Raw genomic sequence first — 20,590 nt, forward strand, 5'->3', positions numbered from 1 at the left:
TAACGCTGCTGGCTCAACACTGGATTTGGGCGTGTTTGTTTTATTTTAAGTCTTAGTCATGTTTGATAACTAAAGTGATCCATGAAATGGGAGATATGCCCTGAGCTTCAAAAGCAAACACAGAGCCTGTCTGCAAGGAGCGAGTTAGGACTGCAATGGTCTCCAACACCTAGCTCCCTCATGCTCATCTATGCAGGTTAAGAGGTGGCAACCACCACATGTGTGACCTGTGGCCTTTTCTGCCTATCTTTCCCCAGGTCCCACCTTTATTAATCTTACATTTCAGTAGGAAAGCCTTGAAAAGTAAAGGAAGAGCCTTTAAACGAAGAAGCAGAAGCAGTTCTCCACTGAGCCATGTCTCACCAGGGACAGACTGGACAGATTACAGGGGAGCTTCTGGGACAATGCTAGACACCAAATCGTACTGCTTCACAACCCACCACCTCTCTGTCTTCCCACAATGTATGTGCAATGTTACATTACCTTGTCATGGAAAGCTGTGATCAGCCAGAGCTCTGTCTCTAGGTTTGTCCCTCTTTTCTCTGCCGCAATAAATTGCAAAAGGTTTTCATGCTTCATGCCAGGAGTATTGAAAATCTCCCTCTCACTCTGCCAAGATTGTTTATCCTAAAGCAGGGAGAAATGCATCATCAAAGACCACGCTTGCCTTTAAAGTAAACAGCTCCTTCAGCTCAGTCAGAGTTGTTACAGTCCTCTTCATACCACTCTAGTGTTTGGATGTGAGGTATCCCTTCAAACTGAGGTCGTTTTCCTAACGGGTGGGTGCTGGATAAAGACTCGAAGTTGCTGTTCTCAGTTTCCATTCTCCAAAATGATTCTCAGCTATTCCTAAAGCACAAGTGCAGGGAAGGGGGAGGAATCCAAACTCAGCCTGAGAAATAAGATTTGTCAGGATCTCCTAAGGACACTTGCTAGAATAAAGCCTGTGCATACAGCACCCAGATCTGCACTGTGCTTCTAATTGCTAGGACTGCAAAATCTAATCTAGGCTAGACTGAATATTTACCAGTAGGTCACAGCTGGCCCAGAGAGAAGATGTGCAAATCTCCTTTAGCAACGCTATGACAACGAATACAGGGCAAAAAATTAACAAGGATGGAGATAGCGGAGGAGCACAAAGATGTTTCACTCATTCTCCTTTCATTTGACTTTTGAATGCTTTACTCTTTCCATCTGCCATTCCTAGAGAGAAGTCAGGAGCATTCAAAGGTTTCCTAGAGCGAAAGATGTGAGCTGACAGAAAGGCTGCAGTGCAATTAACTTTCGCAGCGCCAGGACTGTGCCTTTGTAAGCTGTACGCTGTTTGCTAGCTTCAGGTCTGGATTTACAGTCTACTCAGGCAGGACACACAAAGCCAAGGCTTTGGTCCTTTGTGTGCACTTTGGGCATTGCAGCTACACATTGCCTTGCTGGACTTTAACAAGGTGGACATCTGCAGCAAGTTAAAATACCCTGTAGATTTCAAATCGTGCTTGGTTTCACCCTTCTTGCAACAACTGCTACTACAGGAAGCATTTGGTAATGAGAGAATACAGAGAAAAGTGTAGGAAGGGAGAGTCCTGGAACTTTTCCCCACAACAGAAAAGACCAAATTAATCTTTGTCATGGTCTTAAAAAGCATAACCTCCACAGGCACTTGAGGCATCTCAGCACTGATGAGGGGGTCAAGTGAATGAGAACCCAACACAACGCCTATCTCACCTGAATAGGGAAAATTTTCACTGCCACATAGTCATTCATCAGCTGAGCCTTCCATACACAGCCAAAGCGTCCCCTTGCCTTTATCTCCAAGAGCTGCAGAGGCTTTAGGCCAACCAGAGGAGAAGGGGGTGGCGGGCCTGGGTCCTGCACAAGAGAAAAACATTATCACCAGTTGAAGCTGGACCATAAAACAAAGGGAGGGGAAGAATGAAGAGATTGCTTTCAGTGAAAGAGGTACAAAGAAGAGACATTTTATTTAAGGCAAAGTATTTAGAAGTACTGTTTGCAGCAACAGCAGCTTGTTTTGCTTTGCAGGGTATTTGTATAGAAGATACGTTAACAATCTAGGTCTCCAAACGGCACTTTGTGTGTTGAACTACTGCTTGCCATCATCTGGCAAAACCTGAATTCTCCTACGTTTTCAAAGCAAGAGCTATTTTGGGCTCGGATGACCTCAAGGCTACCTCCTGGCAAAAGCAGAAACTTTCTGATCTTTGTGACCCAACTGCCAACTATACCTAAAACCTCCCACTGCTTTGCACTTCATTAGGCCTGTTCCACATAACCCTAGCAATGGGCAGTAAGCACGTCTGTCAGTATCATAAAGATCGTATCTGTTTAAACTCTGCATTTTTCCAAGATGACAACACAACTCTACAGGTCATGTAGGGTCAGAGCTCTGTCTTTCCTATCTGGTTTCAGATGGGAAAGATTCACAGTATGGGCTGTAACAGGCAAAGGAGGGAGGAGAGGTAGCTGCTCAGCCCTTGAGAAAAAAGCTCAGGGCATAGAAAAGCCAGAATGAACCAGTTCCCAATGGCTTTAGGCCACAGGATGACCTTCTGCATGCATTCATTGATGGCTCATAAAAACTGAGCTTCAACAGAGGAAAGCATCTCCCCTCATCCCGAAGCTGGTAGGAACTTCATCATCCCTCTAATCTCTGCTCCTCTGCAAAGCTGTCTGAAATCAAGTAACGGGTTTGGAAGTTTGGGGTGAAGGGTAGCGATGAAGCAGGGCCGTGTAACTCCATCCATTAGGAATCACAGAATCACAGAATCATTATGGCTGGAAAAGACCTTGAAGATGATCAAGTCCACTAACCTCACACCGTCAAGTCCATCACTAAACTAAATCATATCTCCCAGCATGGAGATCTATGCTCATCTATGGATCTTTTAAATATCTCCAGGGATGGTGACTCCACCACCTCCCTGGGCAGCCCATTCCAGTGCTTCATAACCCTCTCAGTGAAAAAGTTCTTCCTAATGTCCAGTCTAAACCTCCTCTAGTGCAACTTGAGACTGTTTCCCTGTGTCCTATCATTCGTTACTGGGGAGAAGAGACCGAGCCCCATATCTCGGACATTGTGATAACCCCATCTAAACCCATCACCCTTACAGGGAATGCTGACATCACCACAGAGGTCAACTGTACCATCAACTTCCAAAAGTCAGAGAAGAAAAGTTAGGCCGAAAAGATCAAATTAAGTTCAAATGGAGAACAAGTCCCTCACCTCATTAATGTCAACGTGCCCATAAGGAGGCTTGCGGTGACGGTACATCCAGAAGGCCAAAAGTATGGCCATGGAGAGGACAGCGATGGGGAGCAGTGAGTACACCAGGATGTTGAGCAGGGAAGGCGGTGGTGGTGGTGGCTCGTATATGACTGTAAGAAAAGAGCAGGTAAACCAGGGAAAGGAGCCTTTGGGCATGCAATAAAAATGTTAGATACACTTCCACTTGCAGCCAAACCCCATCCTTCCTTCTGCTCCAAAGCTGACAATGCTTAGCAGCTCATCCCATCACATACAATAGTATTCATACGGCGTCATGGTTCTTTTCTATATGGCTATTAGCAATGGAGTTACAATGGTCCAAACCACACTTTGCAAGCCGAGCCTCCATCTGACCTTTATTTGAGATGGGTAATTCTTGCTGGGATACACAAAAGCAGAAAATTTCCTCTTAACCCTTCTGAATGTACCAAAATAGAAAAAAAATCCCTCACAGCACTACTTTGTCTTTTCCAGTGATTGACAAGGTGACAGTTTTTAGTAAAATGCTGCCAGAGCCACAGTCAAATGCACTATTCCCACAGTAGTTCTTGTTCCGAATTACATCAGTGCAGTTGAGACACAAACAATGGGAATACTAAATGGAGTCATGTTGCTATGTTGGAGACAGGGAAGGAAAAAATAGCAAGGCTTGCCAAATTAAACAAAAAACTGTGAGAGAAAGAATATTTGCTACTAGGTTGCTACGGGGTACATTAATAACAGGAGATAATAAAGCCCAAGTAAACAACTTAAAACTTAACAGCAAAGTCCAGGAAAATCTGATAATGGTCTACTGGAACATCTCACTAAATGTAGGTAGTTGATAGCACAAGAACTCATTCTAAGGAAAAGATTCACTTGTTTTAATAATTTTTATTGAGTGATACTTAGCATGCACACAGCTAAAAGAATCATTTTTCTATTAGTCCCTGAAGAAAGACCTGCTATTACTTTTCTTCCTTGAAGTTTATCCCCAAACTGAAAGCTGACACTCCCCTGCCCCCATTCCCTTTCAAGCCCTAAACCAACAAAACAACAATTAAACACAAAAATCCAAGATGCTCGAGGTACTTGGAGACCCATGGCCTATGAAAATTAATGAAGCTGTCAAATACTTTTTAAGACTCTGAGTCTTGAACTATGCTGTATAAATCATTCTGCGCTCTTCCCCTTGTGCAAAATTTTGTTTTGTAACATCCCACTGTGAGCATCCACCAAAAATGAAACCTAAGTCTTACTGATGGTATCTGAGGCTTTGGTACAACACACTTTGCCCACAGAGCAAAACAACCTTAAAAAACTGTTCTTAACTGTAGCAGAAGGATTTTTTGGCTTTGTAACCAAAACAGTATTTTCTGTCTTGTCAGATGTACTTTTTTTCTCAATATCTAACAATCCAAAGTTACCACAAAACTGGATCTAGAGGAAGAGACTGCAAGTCCCTATCCTTCCAGTCACTCACCTTCTGGACCTGTGACCTCGGGCAAATGGGTAAATTTCTCGTTGCAGTAGTTGCCCTCGCAGCAGCAGAAAAACACTTGAGGGTTTTCTTCTGTGGCTACACAATCCTGCCTGCATCAGGGAGGGAAAGACGTGACAGTGAAGAGATGAGACAAAACATCATCCAACGCCTGCCTCTTTCTTTGGGAGATGACCTGCCTCAAATTGTCTTCTCCACACACCTTCTCCTGCTGCTGTGCTGCACAGGTCTGCAGCTTCCACTTACCAAAAACATTTTGGCACTCAAATACCCCAGTTGATAGCAAAGACCCTTGAAAGGACAGTAAACAAATGCTTCCATCTGTACTGAAAGCATTAGTTGGCAAGTAATAATGACAACTGCCACTAAATGAATGAGAAGGACAGAAATGAAGGCGAGAAGCCTCGTTCCCTGTGTGTATGCTGTCAGGGAAGAGGAGTGTATTTGTACATGCAATTAAAGGTTGTGCCATCAAGCACCTGTGATGAGAGGCTGAGCTAAGACTGCTCTCACAGTCTCAAGCATCACTAACTCTACATGCTAGAAGGGCACCAGCAGCAACTAGTCCTGCTGCAGACAGGAAGGAGTCTGAATGTTTGGGGTTCTTTTTAAAGTTTCATTTTCAAGTGCCCTCTCCTTTTCCATAAAAAAAAAAAAAAAAAAAAAATCAAACTTGTTCCTGTGAAAAAGCCTAAAGAAAATCAGGTTGCAGCTCTCATTGGTTGTATGTGCCTGTTATCCGGGTAGCACTACAACCTTCTCAGTACCAGTTTCTTTCCACACTGTGCAAGGCATTGGGGGACTTCGATAGATCAGACCCGTTCCACTTCCACATCCTCCCTTTCCCACAGATCAATATCAGAAAGAGACATGCAGTAATTTTTGCAGTGCTCTTGCAGTCCTATCATTCTCTTAAGTGCCCGCTTCCCTTCCTTGCCACCTTTTGCTACGTTACCCTCTGCTTTTAGCTATTAGGGTTGCAGAGCTGCTCTCCACAGAGAACTGTATCAAACTATTTCCTGAAGCCTGGCTAAATTACATGCATAACTTCCTTCCTTTGACCACTTGGAGGAAGCAGCAAAACAATCATATGTGTTTGACACTATTACTCATTTATGAACCCATGCCAAGCCTCCCTTTCTGTGGTATCACTGACATACTGCCACAAGAAGAATGGAAAGGGCTCTCTTCAATCATAACTCAGGGCAGTTTTCAGTGCTTAATTCCTTTTGGGGGGAAAGAAAGGATTTAAATATCTCCTGCAAGGTCTCAGCTAGGAAACATTTGGTTTGTTTTTCAGGCTTTTATTTTTATATTTTTAAACTTCAAAGAAAAGAGGCAGCTACTTGACTTACTTTACAATGAACAAAGATGTTTCAACAAGATAAACAATGTTTCCAGAGGCTTTTTTGTGAAATCAGGTAACAAGCCATTTGGATTCAACAGTGTCAGTCTTCAATAGAAAACACATCCTTTGCTAAATCTGCTGGTTAAGAAATCAAGCTAATGAGTGAAAACAGCCTGCTCCACATCTGCAATTCATTATCCCTCTCTTTGAGTTGGTGTGCGCTCAAGGGCAGCCATCCAGGTACATATGACATGTTATACTTAGCAAATATAACAAATGAGACGGTGGGAGAGAATGACACACTCCTCTATGGTGGCAAAGGCCTGCTTTCTAGAGGTTCACATGCTCTTTGAGGGAACGTGAACATCACCACTCCGGTGGGGCTGTGTAAATAAATGCAGAACACACCAGCTGATTTTTAAACACAACCTTTTTCCTATCACCTTAAACGTACATGTGCCACATTCTTGCTTCCTGTAGATAAAGAACAGGGTCAGGAGCCATAACTTTCAATGTTTCAACCTTTGTACTCCTGAATTTTTCACCTGCAGCGACAAGGAGGCTGTGGCCTGGCAGAGCAAGACACTTTGGAGATACAGGTACAGGTGCATTTCCTGTGGTTGCACCCAGGAGCTCAGCATCAAAAAGTGCTGAAGGCAGATCCAAGAGGGCCATCAGCACAGCACTGTTGGTCAAAAAAATCATCTTTTCAGCTGTTTTTGCCATCTCTTGATGCCATGCTACCTGCACGAAAGACTGCTGAGGGCACTCAAGGGGTGGGGGGAGAGAAAGACTGCATTTAACCAGCCAATATTTAATTAAACCTAACCTTTATTTCAAATGTTGCTTTCAACACTTGCACTGTTTGCTAATTCTTAGAAGATTTTAGCTTTGCCCTGGAACTGCAGCTTTGAAGAATCAGGCTGTAGGATAATGGATGCTCAACCCTGGGGCTGCAAAAAGACTTGTGAGGAGCCCTGGAAACTTTTTACCACTGTAACAGAGCAACACATTATGACAAAGTTTAAGAACCACTACATCCCTGCACAGAGACACTCAGTGACAATACAAGTGTCACTGTATATGAGAGCAGACACTGAAAGGAGAAATCTGTTTACAGTAAACACTTCTACTTGGAAGTAGGAAACTAGAGTGACCTTCTGTTCTCAGAAGGATCGGCATTAAAATGACTAATGGGCCAAGGGGAGGATTGATTTATTGGGAAACAGCAAAAATGTAACTATATGTAGAGCTTGGCAATGCAACTGGCAAGGGAATAGGTGTGGTGGGAAAGTAACCCGGCTGCTAATTATAGAAGAAAGATGAGTAACATTGGGATAAGCCAAGTCAATGGGCACAAAGCAGTGACAGTGCACAATGCTGAAGGGGAAAATTCTCCAGCCATGGGACCAATCTAATCCCAGCTTAACTCTCACAATTTAGGACCTGATGCCCTAAAACTTTTGGAATGAGAAGCTACAAAGTCGCACAGCTGAGAGTTGCAGAAAAGTGAGATCAACCAGTAAAATCCTTGAAATTTTTGTTCTGTTTGATATTCATTGAAAGGGTTGGATTTGGACTGGACATTGGGGTGCTTTTAAGAGAAATGCTGAGTCGAGAGCTACCAAACACTGTTCTTTTAAACTGAAACTTCACGGGGCTATTTTCTTTAGCTGTAATTCTTTTCCCCTCTGTAGAATTGCATCAAGGGAAATGAGAAAAGACTAGTTTATTTTCCCAGCTATTTAATGAGGCTGGAGCTTTCGTACTATAAAACCTCGCTTCTTTTCAGCTCGCTACAGGCAGAGCGAGACACAGAAACGTGTGTATTTCTCTTTCTCCTGGCCCGTCTCTTAACTCAGTTGAGGAACAACAAAACTTTTTGCAACATCACAAATGCCTGAATATCTCAAACTCTAATGACCCCTAGATATCTGTGCTTTTCTAGAGACCTTCAAATGATTCCAGGTTTTCCTTTGTATCATCAAATGCTCTTGGAAGGACATATTGCTCTTCATCTGATGGTACAGGACATATTTTTCAACTCATGCAAGAGTTATCAAAGCTTTGCTAAGAGGAAAAAAAATCCCAACAAAGAAAAACACCTTAAAAGTGCCTTTTGCAGTTTCTATTTGGAAGGTCAAGGCAGATAAATGACAACTCTGAGAGCTGCATTAGCAACAGAAGTAATTACAGGGGATAAATGGGCCAATTGACTTGGACTTGATTTCTTTTCCTTGATGCAAAAATCACGAGCCTTTGCACTTAGAGAAACAATCAAACCTATATTCAGAAAAAACAGTTAGGCTATTACCTGTCATAACAGTTGAAGTCATCTAACCAGCAGCCTTTCTTCACTAGTTCGATGGAGCCCGAGTTGTTTCTCCAAGAGGCATAGCAGTGGAGCCGCTTGTCCTTCTCGCCTTCGCAGCGCTCCACGCCACTCTGGTTGGTCTTCTCCAGTTCCCAATTGGCATTGTAGTAAAGACATTCCCTTGTCTCAGCCTCCCCATGGCCTGGTCCTGAAGCAAAATTCAAACCCCAAGTATATTTAAGCAAAATTAGAAACAGATTCCAGGAGACACATCTCCTTGTGGCTGTACTTTGCGTGGTACGTTCACTTGCCTCCCTGGCAGCTAAGAAGCTCACTGATGTGAGCTTCTGCATGGCATGGAGGGTTATTTTCCTTTGCTGGTGTGAGACGGGGAACAGAAACATCAGGTTTGCCAAAGCTCAAAACAAGATCTCATGTTAAAGTCAAGAGTCCATCTGAGACCACTCTCAGGTCTCCTCTGGCCAGCATTTCAATGTTAGGACTCTAATGGGGGGGATATAGAAGGCAACTCATATTCAGCGTTTCCTAACCACAGAAACCCTGTTCAGGGAAGGAAACCTCCCAGGATGCTACTTGCTGGGATGTCACACAACAGAGTTACCCTACCTCTCCACTGCTATTTCAGGAAACATCACCTAAAAATAAATGGCTTCTTACTTGAGTAGGAAGTAACTGAGAAGAAATAGTATTGATCCTGCAGAAGACAGACAGACCAGTGCCTGCTCCTCACTTAGATCCCAGCTCAGGCTTATTTTGATGTCTCCGTATGATAAATGCCATGATTTTAGCTGTGACTGATATGGCTCATACCACCTCTCCAAGCAAGCAAGACCTTCAGCAAAAATAAGTCCATTCCCTGAACAACTCTGACCACCTCAAACAGACATCTGACCACCATAAACCAAGGAACCTCCATATCTGTGGGTCTTTCTCCCATTAAAGCCTTGTACCAAGGCCTGAAGAGTTCCTACTGCTCATATGGCCACCATGGCATGAAACTGAAACACAATTACAGACACATCCATTAAAAATGGAGTCAAGTAAGGGAACACTGGTATCTGCACGTGACCTGTTTCGCTCTAAGCCTTTAGAAATCCTCTCTTCATTTGGAAATATTCTGCTGTATAGCATTCTGAGGACTAGTTTAAAAGGGGAAAAAGGAATCAAATACACAATACATAAGACACCCAGAAACAGTATCATAAAGCTTGTGACTTTGTAAATCCTGAGATGCCCTGTGGCACTACCCGACCTAAGGCAAGGTCAGACCTGGCTGTTATTTTGGTGGATTGCAATCATGGAAAATGTAGGTATCCAAATAAAATGTGTTGACAACCTGGTAGAAAACACAAATGGGTCTCACAGGACAGTGAAATGAAAGTGCTGTGCTCCCAGAATAGCCAGACCTTTGCAAAACACAGTACTAGGTTTCTGGCTGGAAAATTTTACAGCGCTCTCATGGCTCTGTCTTCCCCAAAGGCTGTGCAAACTTTAATGTTGTGATTAAGGCAGTCAAAGTCACGTCTGCATGATCTAAATGCAACCCAGCCTATAGCTCTCACTTGACATGGTAAACCAGCCACTTCTGAAAGGTCTCTACACCATGATGCAATTCAGTCTTTGTATCACACTGGGCAGTGAGTGGCTTACAGTCAGCAGAGAAAACACATGAGGACAGGCACCAGACCTCAAGTACCTTCTGTAGCTTCATCATTTCCATACCTGAACATCCATCCACTACTGATCTAAGTACTCTCCCAACACCCAGCTTGAGAAGAGAGTATTATTTTCAAGTGAACAGACAACATGTCAAGAAGAAAAGACTTGTACCAGGTGAACAGAAAGCCAAGGAAAGCCTGACCTACCTCTCCACAGCCTACAACTCCTCAAATTGCCAAGTCTCCAAGCTGTTACTCAGTGTCAGGATTCACTTCCAGTTTTGCAGTGCATGTAGAGCCGTTTAGGAATGTCACCTGAGGTGGAAATGGCATTCAAGCTATTTAGTGTAGCCTGATCTACTGTAGGGAACCAACCTTCTGTTGCCAGCAGGCATCAAGCAAGGAATGTACGTGACCTGGCATGGAGCAGAAATGGAACTGCAAGAAAGGTGCAGGGGAAATCATGTTTTTTGCACAAGGTAGGAGTGATGTGTCCAACCTACTCCTGATACCAACACTGGAACCCAGTGAGGAGTAATTTTCATGGTATGAAGCAAACTCATAAGGCTAGGAAGAGGCGTTCAATCTTTCACTAACTGTTTCTTTGGGAGGAATGTTTAATCTGCATCGTGGGAGAGACTGTAAGGCAGGGGGGGTATGAGAAAGCCATGAAGCTGACTTCTGAAACTGGAAATTATATTCAAAGCACACACGAACAACAGCTCAATTTCAATAGCACCTGCAGGTTTTATCGGCAGTTGCAAAGCTCCATCTGAGTTTTCCTCTGACAAGTTGCTCACTTTAATAAAAACAACCTACCAATATCCCTCAAGACAGAACAGTGTCAATATTGACACTCCTTGTTAAAGCCTTGATATTTGTTCTCTTGATACTTACACCACACTTTGTTAGGGCAGATTAAGCATTTTTGCTAAATACTGGTTAAATCAGCAGGAAAGTGAAGGAGCATTGCCTTGTGCGTGGAGAGGGCAATATCTTTTTATTTATAAAAGAATGAGTAAATATCTTAGCTTCATTTTAATACTACACATGGCTTCCAGCCAATGCCTGGAATACCTTCTGATCTAGTCATCAACATACATTTTGTAACATCGTTTCCATCATTCTAAACCAAATCCCCAGATGAAAATTTCCTCTTCCTCCCCAACCTCATCTCTCAGAAAGCAGGAAGATTTAATGAACCATTTGCCTGGGAAGCAGCCCCAAAATCTAATCCTGGCTCAGTCAATTCTGTCTGTAACCTCAAGTAGTACTGTGTAGCCTCTGTTTTCTCCACCTGCAACAAAGGCCAATGCAACACACAGAGCCGCAGTGAGATTTGACGTTTCCACTGTGCTTTGAAAAGGGAATGCTAAAAAGACGTGAAGCAGGAGCTGTATCGGCTCTGGGACCAACAAATCGAGGCTGCTAAATCCTGTACTGAGCCCAGGCTCCCTTCCCCCAAGACAGTTGTCTTTTCTGGAACAAGTTTAATCTGAAGACTAGGATTTGCTTACAAACACACAAACCCAACTCTGCAAACAGCAACCGCACCAGGAAAAAAGGCTTTTCACAGTTTTTTTCCTCCACTGTCAAAGTTTAGATAAGTTGAATAAAAGCATGTATGAAGTTTTGGATGACTAAGTATATGTCTCTTTTCCTTAAAACAGCTCCTAAGTCTGCTTGCACTAAGGAGACACTTTAAAAAAACCTGCATGCTTGCTAGCCTCTTTCAGATCTTTTTAAAAAGCTGTCTGGTAAGGGCTCTCATCCTGCTGGGTGCTCAGGACTGCAAGAAACTCTTGTGTTTGTGGCCAGGACAGTTTCAGCAGGCAGGGACATGGCTCCAGGCCTGGGTATTAATTTACTCACTGCTTTAGCTCATCAAGAAACACTCACACCTTACTCTGTAATGGATTATGGAAAGACCAAAGTGTGGAGCTAACTGCCTTATATGTAGTCACTGAGTAAAAACCCTCAAATGAATGGAGGGAGGGAGAATGGAAAGAGAGTTTTGTCCCTTTGAGGGAGAACAACGAGGTGGTGGTGAGCAAGAGTAGGAAATCTGAGCTCTGCTCCTGCATCTCTGGGAAGCTATGTGGCTTTCCTTGCTTTCTCTCCCCTCCTTGGGCAATCGGTATGGAAGCACCCGTTCCCCCAAGGAAGGTTGGTCTGTAAGAAAAATCAAGCTGGACACTTCTGCAGAGGAACACAGTTGGAAGGGACACGCATCAACCACGTCCTGCCTCTCATGTCAAGATTTAAGAAGAAGGTATTGTTTGTCTCCTTCCAGCAGATATACTCACTGCATTAGCACAACAAGGGTTGGGTTGGACTTGAGTGGGCTTCCCTCAACACCCAGCAGCCTGCCCTGGCTCAAGGGAGGTGTTAAATTGAACTGAGCATCACAGGGAAGGGATAGGATTAATTTTCGCCACAAAAGAGCTTTTGTGAAACAAAAGCTTTTGGATGCAATCACAAACCACATCTTCAGATGGACTAATGGGGCTGTGTCTCCCCTGATTGTGCCCTCCCCAAAATGCTCTCATCATCTTTCAGGTAGGAAAGCTCGGGGACTGTTTCATTTGATGGCATTGCCTAGTATGGAACTCTGCATCCAGGGGGAGTGGAAAATAAATGTCGCAGGGCCAACTTAGCTTTTGGCAGAAAGTCAACTGTATTTGGGTGCATTGAGAGAGAAAACATTTGCTAAGCAGGTACTTGAATGTCACAGTTAGAACTTGGTTTAATTCACTGGGTCTCTGTTCCTCTCCTGCTTAACCCAACTCCACCAGGCACAAAGAAAAAGTCAGAACAATAAGCAGCTGTTTCCTACCCAGCATGAACATCCATCAGGTAACACAGGAGAGGTACAAACACTGGTGGGATCTGCTAGCCTCTGCCACAGGTATGCATTTTGCAGTGGAGGTGAATCAAACCTGTCTTCAAAAACTAGCCCAGGCAGAATCATTTCGTTACATGAGCAAGGCTTTGCAGAAAATGCTGAGCAAGCAAACCAGGAGTATGCACCCCAGGCAGGAGCACGGCATCTCCAGTAGCAAAGCCTGCTATCAGCCTCAGCTCCTCCCTGGAAAAGAGCCTTGTGCCAGCAACCAGGCAACAACAACAAACATTTCAATACCATGATCCACAAAACAGTTGTTTAAAGAATAAAGTTTGAAGTCTTGCTTGAAATTCAAGTCTAAGGAAAAATAAGACTCTGCAGGAGCAGATGGGTATCTAGCAGTCCACTGCATCCACCCAGCACTTCAGGGATGACGCAGCACGGCTTTTCCCCAACACCTTCCTTGAACAAAAGCCTCAAAGAAAATACCTTTACACAAAATACCACCAAGCCCAAATAACTCCCAACACACTACAAAGGCAGAGGAAAGCTACCCACTAACACCACTACCCATTTTTGGGTTGGAAACTTTGTGAGTTCAGTCCTGAGAAACTATCATTATGCCAATTCCCTTGGATCCATTTTCTGCTCCAAATGACTGAAGCATTGCTAGATTTTTTCCAAGAAAGACCCCCAGCACCTATGTGCAGCACATAATGATAAGAAGAGTAGTCAAAACACCATGTAACGCAGGAAGACCTCTCTCCTCTGATTGGGAGTTCCGAGGCACAGAGGGAACTCATTAAATAAGGGTCCTCTTGAACTGAAGGACTTCAGCCTGCTCAGGCATGGGACCTTGCTGCCGATCTGAGACTAAACTCTGCTCTCCTAATTGGGAGCTGCCAACAGATCACCAAGGCTGTGTCATTATCCAACAGCTGCTAAATTACAGCCAAGATCCAGTGTAGCAACTCTGGGTCTAGGTGTTAGCAATTGCTGGGCTCCTAACTCATAATTAGATACATGGGGAATACCTTCCCCAAGGCTGAAGGCTGCTATAAATCTCAGCGTTTTATCTCTGTCTGTCCCCTGTTTAAAACCTAAAATGAAAGTATATATGAAAAGATGGGATGTGTCAAAATAGTCTGCATAAACACTGAGTGATTTACCAGACAGTCTGTTTGCCTAACTGTCAAAACCACCGGCCTTTATATACGAAACTGTGTATGCAACTGAAGTTATTTGCAAACACTTAGTTACATCCTTATATAGCTATTTGTATATGTAATTTTATAATATAAAATGACAGAGATTGTACACTGAATTGGGGTAATTGCCCTCTAATTTGGAGGGTAATTGCACGTAGCAATTAAGCAACTGCAGATGCATTCTTGCATGTGTGATTATGAAAGTCAGGCCCTTTGTCTGAGGTTTGAGTTTGTTCTCAGAAGCTACTCCTCAAATGGCTGCATAGCTGAGCAGAACTGGGGAATGAGGGGCTGCTAGGGATTCATGTCCCAGCGCAGCATCTGCTGGGATGAGCCACTGCACCACCAGCTCCCTCCAAACCCTTCTCATTGCTCAGCACCTGCAGGGATGCTAAACCAACCAGGGCTGCATTTTGGCACATCCTTCAGTGAAGGGACCATGGTCTAAGTATGTGTAGAGCACACTGGGAAGCACTAGTGGGGAGGGAAAGGCAGGGAACAGGGCTGCTTCTCCCCAGCTTATCTTCTCCCAGACACCTGCTCAGAATCACAGAATTTTTTTGGTTGGAAAAGATCTTTAAGATCATCAGATTCAACCACTAACTTAACACTGCCAAGCCCATCACTAACTCATGGCCCTCAGCACCTCAGCTACACGGCTTCACAATATCACCAGGGATGGGGACTCCACCACCTCCCTGGGCAGCCTGGGACAGTGTCTGACAGTCCTTTCAGGGAAAAGGTTCTTTCTCATCTCCAACCTAAACTTTCCCTGGCGTAACTTGAGGCCGTTTCCTCTTATCCTATCACTTGTGTTGTGCAGGACCACAAATTGAAGAAATTCAAATAGTTGTTGTTAGTATTTTGGATCCCAGAAATGAAGCCAGAGGAAGGCTTGTAACTGGGCAAGTTTAGAAAATGTTGCTCTGGAAAGACCACCCAGTTGCATCTCTACAGAGCCAATAATGAACCCACAGTTAGTAAGTGTTGCTCCAGCACTTATTCCCCAAGTGGGGTGATTTCATTCCTGCTGTACTTAAATAATAAGGCCTAAATACATTTTTAGGCAAACCAGATGACATCTGTGGTTAAGTACATAACCGTGCATGAGGATGTAAAGAGCTGTTGCATGTATGTCCTGTTCTTTCACAAAAGCCTTGAAAAGGTTGAGCCTCATGTGACAGAAAAGAGCTCCCTTGACTCTGCAGAGCCCCTTTCTCAAGTCAAAACTCCACTCCACTTCTGGGGACCTCCATGGCCATTGTACACCCAGGCCCAGAGCGTGAAATACCCAGGGCTTGTCCCTTCCACCTGGCTGGATTCAGGGACTGCACCCTGCCCTGGCTCATTGGAAAAAAAAAAAAAAAAAAAAAAAAGGTAAATCATGTTTTGGTTCTTAGGCCAGATCAGGTAAAAACAGACTCATACATCAAGGATGTAACGCCAAGGGAAGATATTACTTTGAATTTTGTTTTCTGTCGATACATTTGGCATATCCCACGATAAAAGAGCTTTAAGTTTCCTAGTCAATCAATGGCTGTTAATCTATTATCTCAGCATATATTGCCATGGTAACCTGCAATGATGCCATTGACAACCAGACTCAAAAGGACAGGAGGCTTTAAGTCATTTTCTTTTAAAATTAAAAAAGGAACTTTAATATTAAGAAATACATCCTGCTCACCAGGGATGACAACTCAGGGCTTCTATATTCACACCATGACTCACGCTTCACAGCTTCCACGGACATCTGTGTAGCAATCCCCCCCTCCCCCCATATTTCTCTTTTTTAACTTGGGCTTAAGTCAGTAAAAGATAACAAGGAGATTATTCAAAAGAATTAGATCTTTATTAGAATTTTCCCCCAAACTGCTAGTAAAACCTGTTTGGTAAAATATAAGGAGTGTGTTTTAGGAGTCATTACTAATAGCTCAGGGAAAGGATGCAATAAAGGTTTAATTCTTATGAATAATTTCCATGGTATTTTAAGTCAAATAGGGTAGATAGAAGAAGTATCTGAGAGGGACTTGCAGCATCTCAGCTCCTTACAAGCCCATAAAACCAGTCGGATTCCCGCTTAGGGAAGATAGAGTAGAGTGAGATGACAACGTTATTCAATTTAGTGAAATACTGAGTGTACATACACACACACACAGAGCTGATGAGATTAATCTCTTGGCCCAAAGGGGAGGATCACTCAAGAAAAGGTCTAGTAAATCATTCCTCTGGCCAGGCAAAGTGATCCAAGGAGGTTTGGCCAGGTCACTGGCTGGACTGATGTGCAACAGGACAGTAACGTTGCCAGGAGTTAATCAATTTTTGGAAGCAATGCATTTTTGACTTGAACTCAGCTGGTCATTTCTATATTTTATTTAAAAGAGAGATCATTTTAGTTATCCATTAGAAAATCCTATTTTGTAGCATTTCAGTTAAGGACAAAGCCAAAATGTAATTAGATTTCTCCGTTCGCATCACTAACTCTATCTGTCTCCCCCAAAAAAGGTTTTAGTTCTTTAATAAAACCATCAGGGAGATCAATCATAAGCATTTAATGCCATGGTGCTTCTGCAGTTCATGTTTAAATGCACTTTGGGTCACAAAACGAGGCAATTTAGACAGCAGAGCTCAAACCAGATTAGTAACTACACACAAAAAAAGGCCCAATTTATTTTTCTTTTTCATTTTTATACAGATACACACTCCTCAGCTACACCCAAGAGGATAAAAACAAAATCAAGTCAGCCTTGATGAACAGAAAGTTACGCATCCGTAAAGGGCCCTGTCACCAGCCTGCATGTGGTGTGGGGTAGAGGACAAAAAGTGAAGCTGCACATCACCCATCCAAACTTCCCAAGATGCTGAGCTGCTGTCCATTCATGTCCCCAAGGATGTCAACTCATGCAGCACCTCTGTCAAAAGCGTAGCAGGTGAACGCCAATCTACCCCGCTCATCAGGGGACATCTCCTGCCTTCCTCAGAATCACTATACCAACAAAATGCCTTGTTTTGATAGAGGATGACCATAGAAGAGACGTAGTCTTTTCCCCGCAGACTGTGAGTTTTCAAACAAGCATACAGTTATTTAGATATTTTTCTGAGATGTGCATTTATAAAAGCATTAAGCAGACCATTCATTTGGCTTGTAACTGCAATGACTGATCTCTGGTGTGACCCTTGTGGGCTAAGCACTGTGCAAATCAGCTACCAAGAAGGTTGTCTAAGCCCCTAAACTTTGCAACCTCAATGATGGAAAATATTAAGAATCTAATGACAAAGTTAAGATATTTCCAACCACACTCCTAAAAATCAAATAAGAGGGTAGATTTTGACCAGATGCCACAAATCACTACATCAAATATGCAGCAAATTCTGAAATGACATTTAAAACATAATCATCTGTTCTCTCCGGTTCTCCTCAGGAGCCAGCATGAGGTCCCCAAAGAGCATGAGGAGGAAGTGAAATCACGTATGTTCGTAAATATTTTCCCCCCCACACACACACACTGAAGTTTTGAAAAGCTTTCAAAGAGTTTACAAAAGAAAAATGTTTCCAGGCAAAGACATGAGGATACGGGAGCATCTCCTTGTGGAGTGCATAATCACATGGCAATACCTTTCCCAGCTCTTTCAATGTGTGGCTGCTCCATCCCACTGTCCTCACCCTCCCACACCTCTGCCACCAGCAGAAATGTTTTTCAGAGTTCCTGATTTCTAAAGTCTTCTCTCCAGGGAGAAGCTGCTGTGTGTCTTAATACTCCACAACACACCTGGCAAGCCACTGAGAGCTTTGGTAGCCAAACAGCAGCACCTCAATTCACAACCTACACATGGTCCTCTGAGATTTATCAGCAGGGACATTTCAAATATGCTTTAAAATGTGCTGAGTCTACTAAGATTGGGCCCCAAGTGTTTTTCTATTGATTCTGCTTGACATTTCCAAATACCACAATTCCAAATTTAATTCACTGGTAATTGGAAAAAACTGTAATGCATGTAAATGGACAAGAAGATGTTGGAAGTCCAAAAGGTCAAGCATTATAGGAAAGCATGCCCCCAAGATCTAAAAAATTATATATTTGTTTGTCTTCTCATCATCCTCTTCCACTTGAATAATCAAAGCTCAGAGTTGGGCAGTTTTCTCATCAGGGTGGAAGAAGAAAGGAAAAAAAAAAAAAAAAAGCACAATCACTCCTAAACTGTGGGACAGGGTTCAAAAATTACTGGTTTAAATTCCATTATTGACCAAAATTCCAATACATCATAGAGATGGCTCACTTGATCAGCAGATTATATGAGGGAGTGGGAAACTCAGGGAAGAACTATTTGATAGCTTTGTCCATAGAGGAAGATTCTCTCTATCTAGAAATCAGGCTTTTAAGATGACCTTTCCGCTACTCTGTGGCTTTGCAGGCACTGAGCTTCTCTTTGCTGAATGGGAAGCAGTTGCAGAGAGAAAATCTCATCAGATACACAAGTTCAGGCCTCAGTTACAGTGTGATGATGGATGTTTACTGGCTAATCCCAACTGAGGTTCATTCATACTTTATTTTCCTCTATTCTAGACTGTATTTGTGGTGTGGGACCACGCACCAGTTGTTTGCCCAGCTCTTTGCATAGAGTCCTGAGTTGCAGCAAAGCCCCTGGCTCCCTACAAGCATACTCAAGGGTTCAACATTCTGATGGGCAATAAAGTCATTTTGGGCAAATATTATATTATAGAAGACAAAGTATGATAGAAATTATTTTCCTACGTCCTTGAGACTAAAATATGCAAATGTTAGCCTCTGATATGACCCTACATTCCACAGTGCATGAATGATCATTGATTCTCTGACACCCTGGTGCATTTTACCTCAAAAGGGTAAGAGTATAATCAAAGTACCGTGCACAAACAAGCCTTAGCACAATTTGTAGCCAGTGTTGCACTGATGCAGGACCAGCATGTGTTACCACATCCCAATCACTTTCCTCATCCCCGCCCACAGCTCTGGGTATGAAAATACATGCTAACTCCTTGAAGCAATTGATATCTTGTACATTACATCCTGGATCTTCAGATCATTCAATTTTGGCAAAAAGATGAAATCACTAGCTTTTAAAAGCCTCTTTCCCAGTGCACACTGCTATTTTAAGAGTTAACAAGCTTTGGTTAAAGCATGCAAAGGCAGTTGAACCTAGGCTGAAAGAGAAGGGAGACAGGAAGAAAACTAACTCTCTAGCCCTTGCAATCACACACTAGCCTTAAGCCTTCCAAAAGGAAGTAAAAACATTCCTAAAATTCTTCAGAGGATGAGAAGCAAGTTGTCAGCTGAATCAGAAGTCCATTTCTCCCGTCTTTACGCTCTCAATGGCAAATCCCACATGAGCAATTTTAAAAGCCTCTTTTACAATGGAGTTTTCTCCCAAGTGGCTACAGCACATCTAGGACTTGTCTCATGTTTACAGAAACGTACCTTTCTCCTTTAGGTCTATTGAAAAAAGCTCCCTTCAAATGACCTGAGGAAGGAATGTAGCACAATCCAATACCATCATGTAATTTCCAGTGATTGTTTCTGTTACAATAATGAAAGGCACGGAAGAAACAGCTGGATAACTGCAGTGATTCTCTAAAGACAAGTTATAAAAGAGATGCTGAAGAGATGTTATGTAAAGAGGAGGGGAAAAAATAAAGTCACCTATTTGCTTTCATCTCGATTATGTGCACTCATCAACTGTCCAGATTCCGCTTTGGAACAAAAATGTTTCCAAGCAGATTGTCCCAGAAAGTTGAAACTCTGCCTGTTTCACAGGTGGAGAGCAATAAAATAGTTGTGTGCTCTTGGACAGGTCTTTTCCTTCCCAGGGGTTTTACAGTTTTCTCAAGCCATAAGAAAGACCAAAACACTTTGGACCACAGTGGCATGGCATGGAAGAAGAAGCAGCACTTATCCTCCATCCGTGTCTGAGCTTTCTGGATATAAGCCCAACAGCTCCATCCCAGAAACTGGGTGCCTTCCCTTCCGGTTCAATTTTCTATTTAGATGCCTGTTCCCATGGTGACCAGGCTCCAATATTACGTAACACGTCATAAAGTAATAGTCTGAAATTCAGTATTCTACCCCTAGATAATTTCCTAACCTCAGATGGGTGGGAATCTCCACAAGCCCCACTTCTGATGCTGTTCCCATATATTTAGATGCTAGTGAAATAAGAAGGTAAAGGTGCTCTTGTCTGGGCACTTTCAGGGACACCACAAGTATTCAGAAGGACTTCTCACAAAAAATGCAGTGAGAACAAAAGAGAAGACAAAGCTCTGGGAAGATCTTATTGCAGCCTTTCAATGTATAAAGGAGGCTTACAAGAAAGATGGAGAGCTTTTTACTGAGGCCTGTAGTGACAGAATAAGAAGCAATGGTTTTAAACTGTCAGTAGATTTAGATTGGACATAAGGAGGAGA

At 43.0% G+C, this 20,590-nt stretch overlaps 1 protein-coding gene across 1 annotated transcript in view; it reads right to left on the reverse strand.

Moving 5' to 3' along the window:
* Window positions 1-20,590, reverse strand: part of ACVR2B (activin A receptor type 2B) — a 97,653-nt gene that overhangs the window by 10,297 nt on the left and 66,766 nt on the right. The window contains exons 2-6 of the mRNA XM_061996784.1: window positions 8,423-8,630; window positions 4,743-4,852; window positions 3,239-3,390; window positions 1,723-1,866; window positions 484-627 (exon numbers count right to left, since the gene is read on the reverse strand). Of these exons, the coding sequence (XP_061852768.1) occupies window positions 484-627; window positions 1,723-1,866; window positions 3,239-3,390; window positions 4,743-4,852; window positions 8,423-8,630 (758 nt within the window). The remainder of the gene's footprint in view (window positions 1-483; window positions 628-1,722; window positions 1,867-3,238; window positions 3,391-4,742; window positions 4,853-8,422; window positions 8,631-20,590) is intronic.

This window comes from Colius striatus, chromosome 5 (assembly GCF_028858725.1).
Source record: "Colius striatus isolate bColStr4 chromosome 5, bColStr4.1.hap1, whole genome shotgun sequence".
In the NCBI taxonomy this organism is placed as follows: Eukaryota; Metazoa; Chordata; class Aves; order Coliiformes; family Coliidae; genus Colius; species Colius striatus.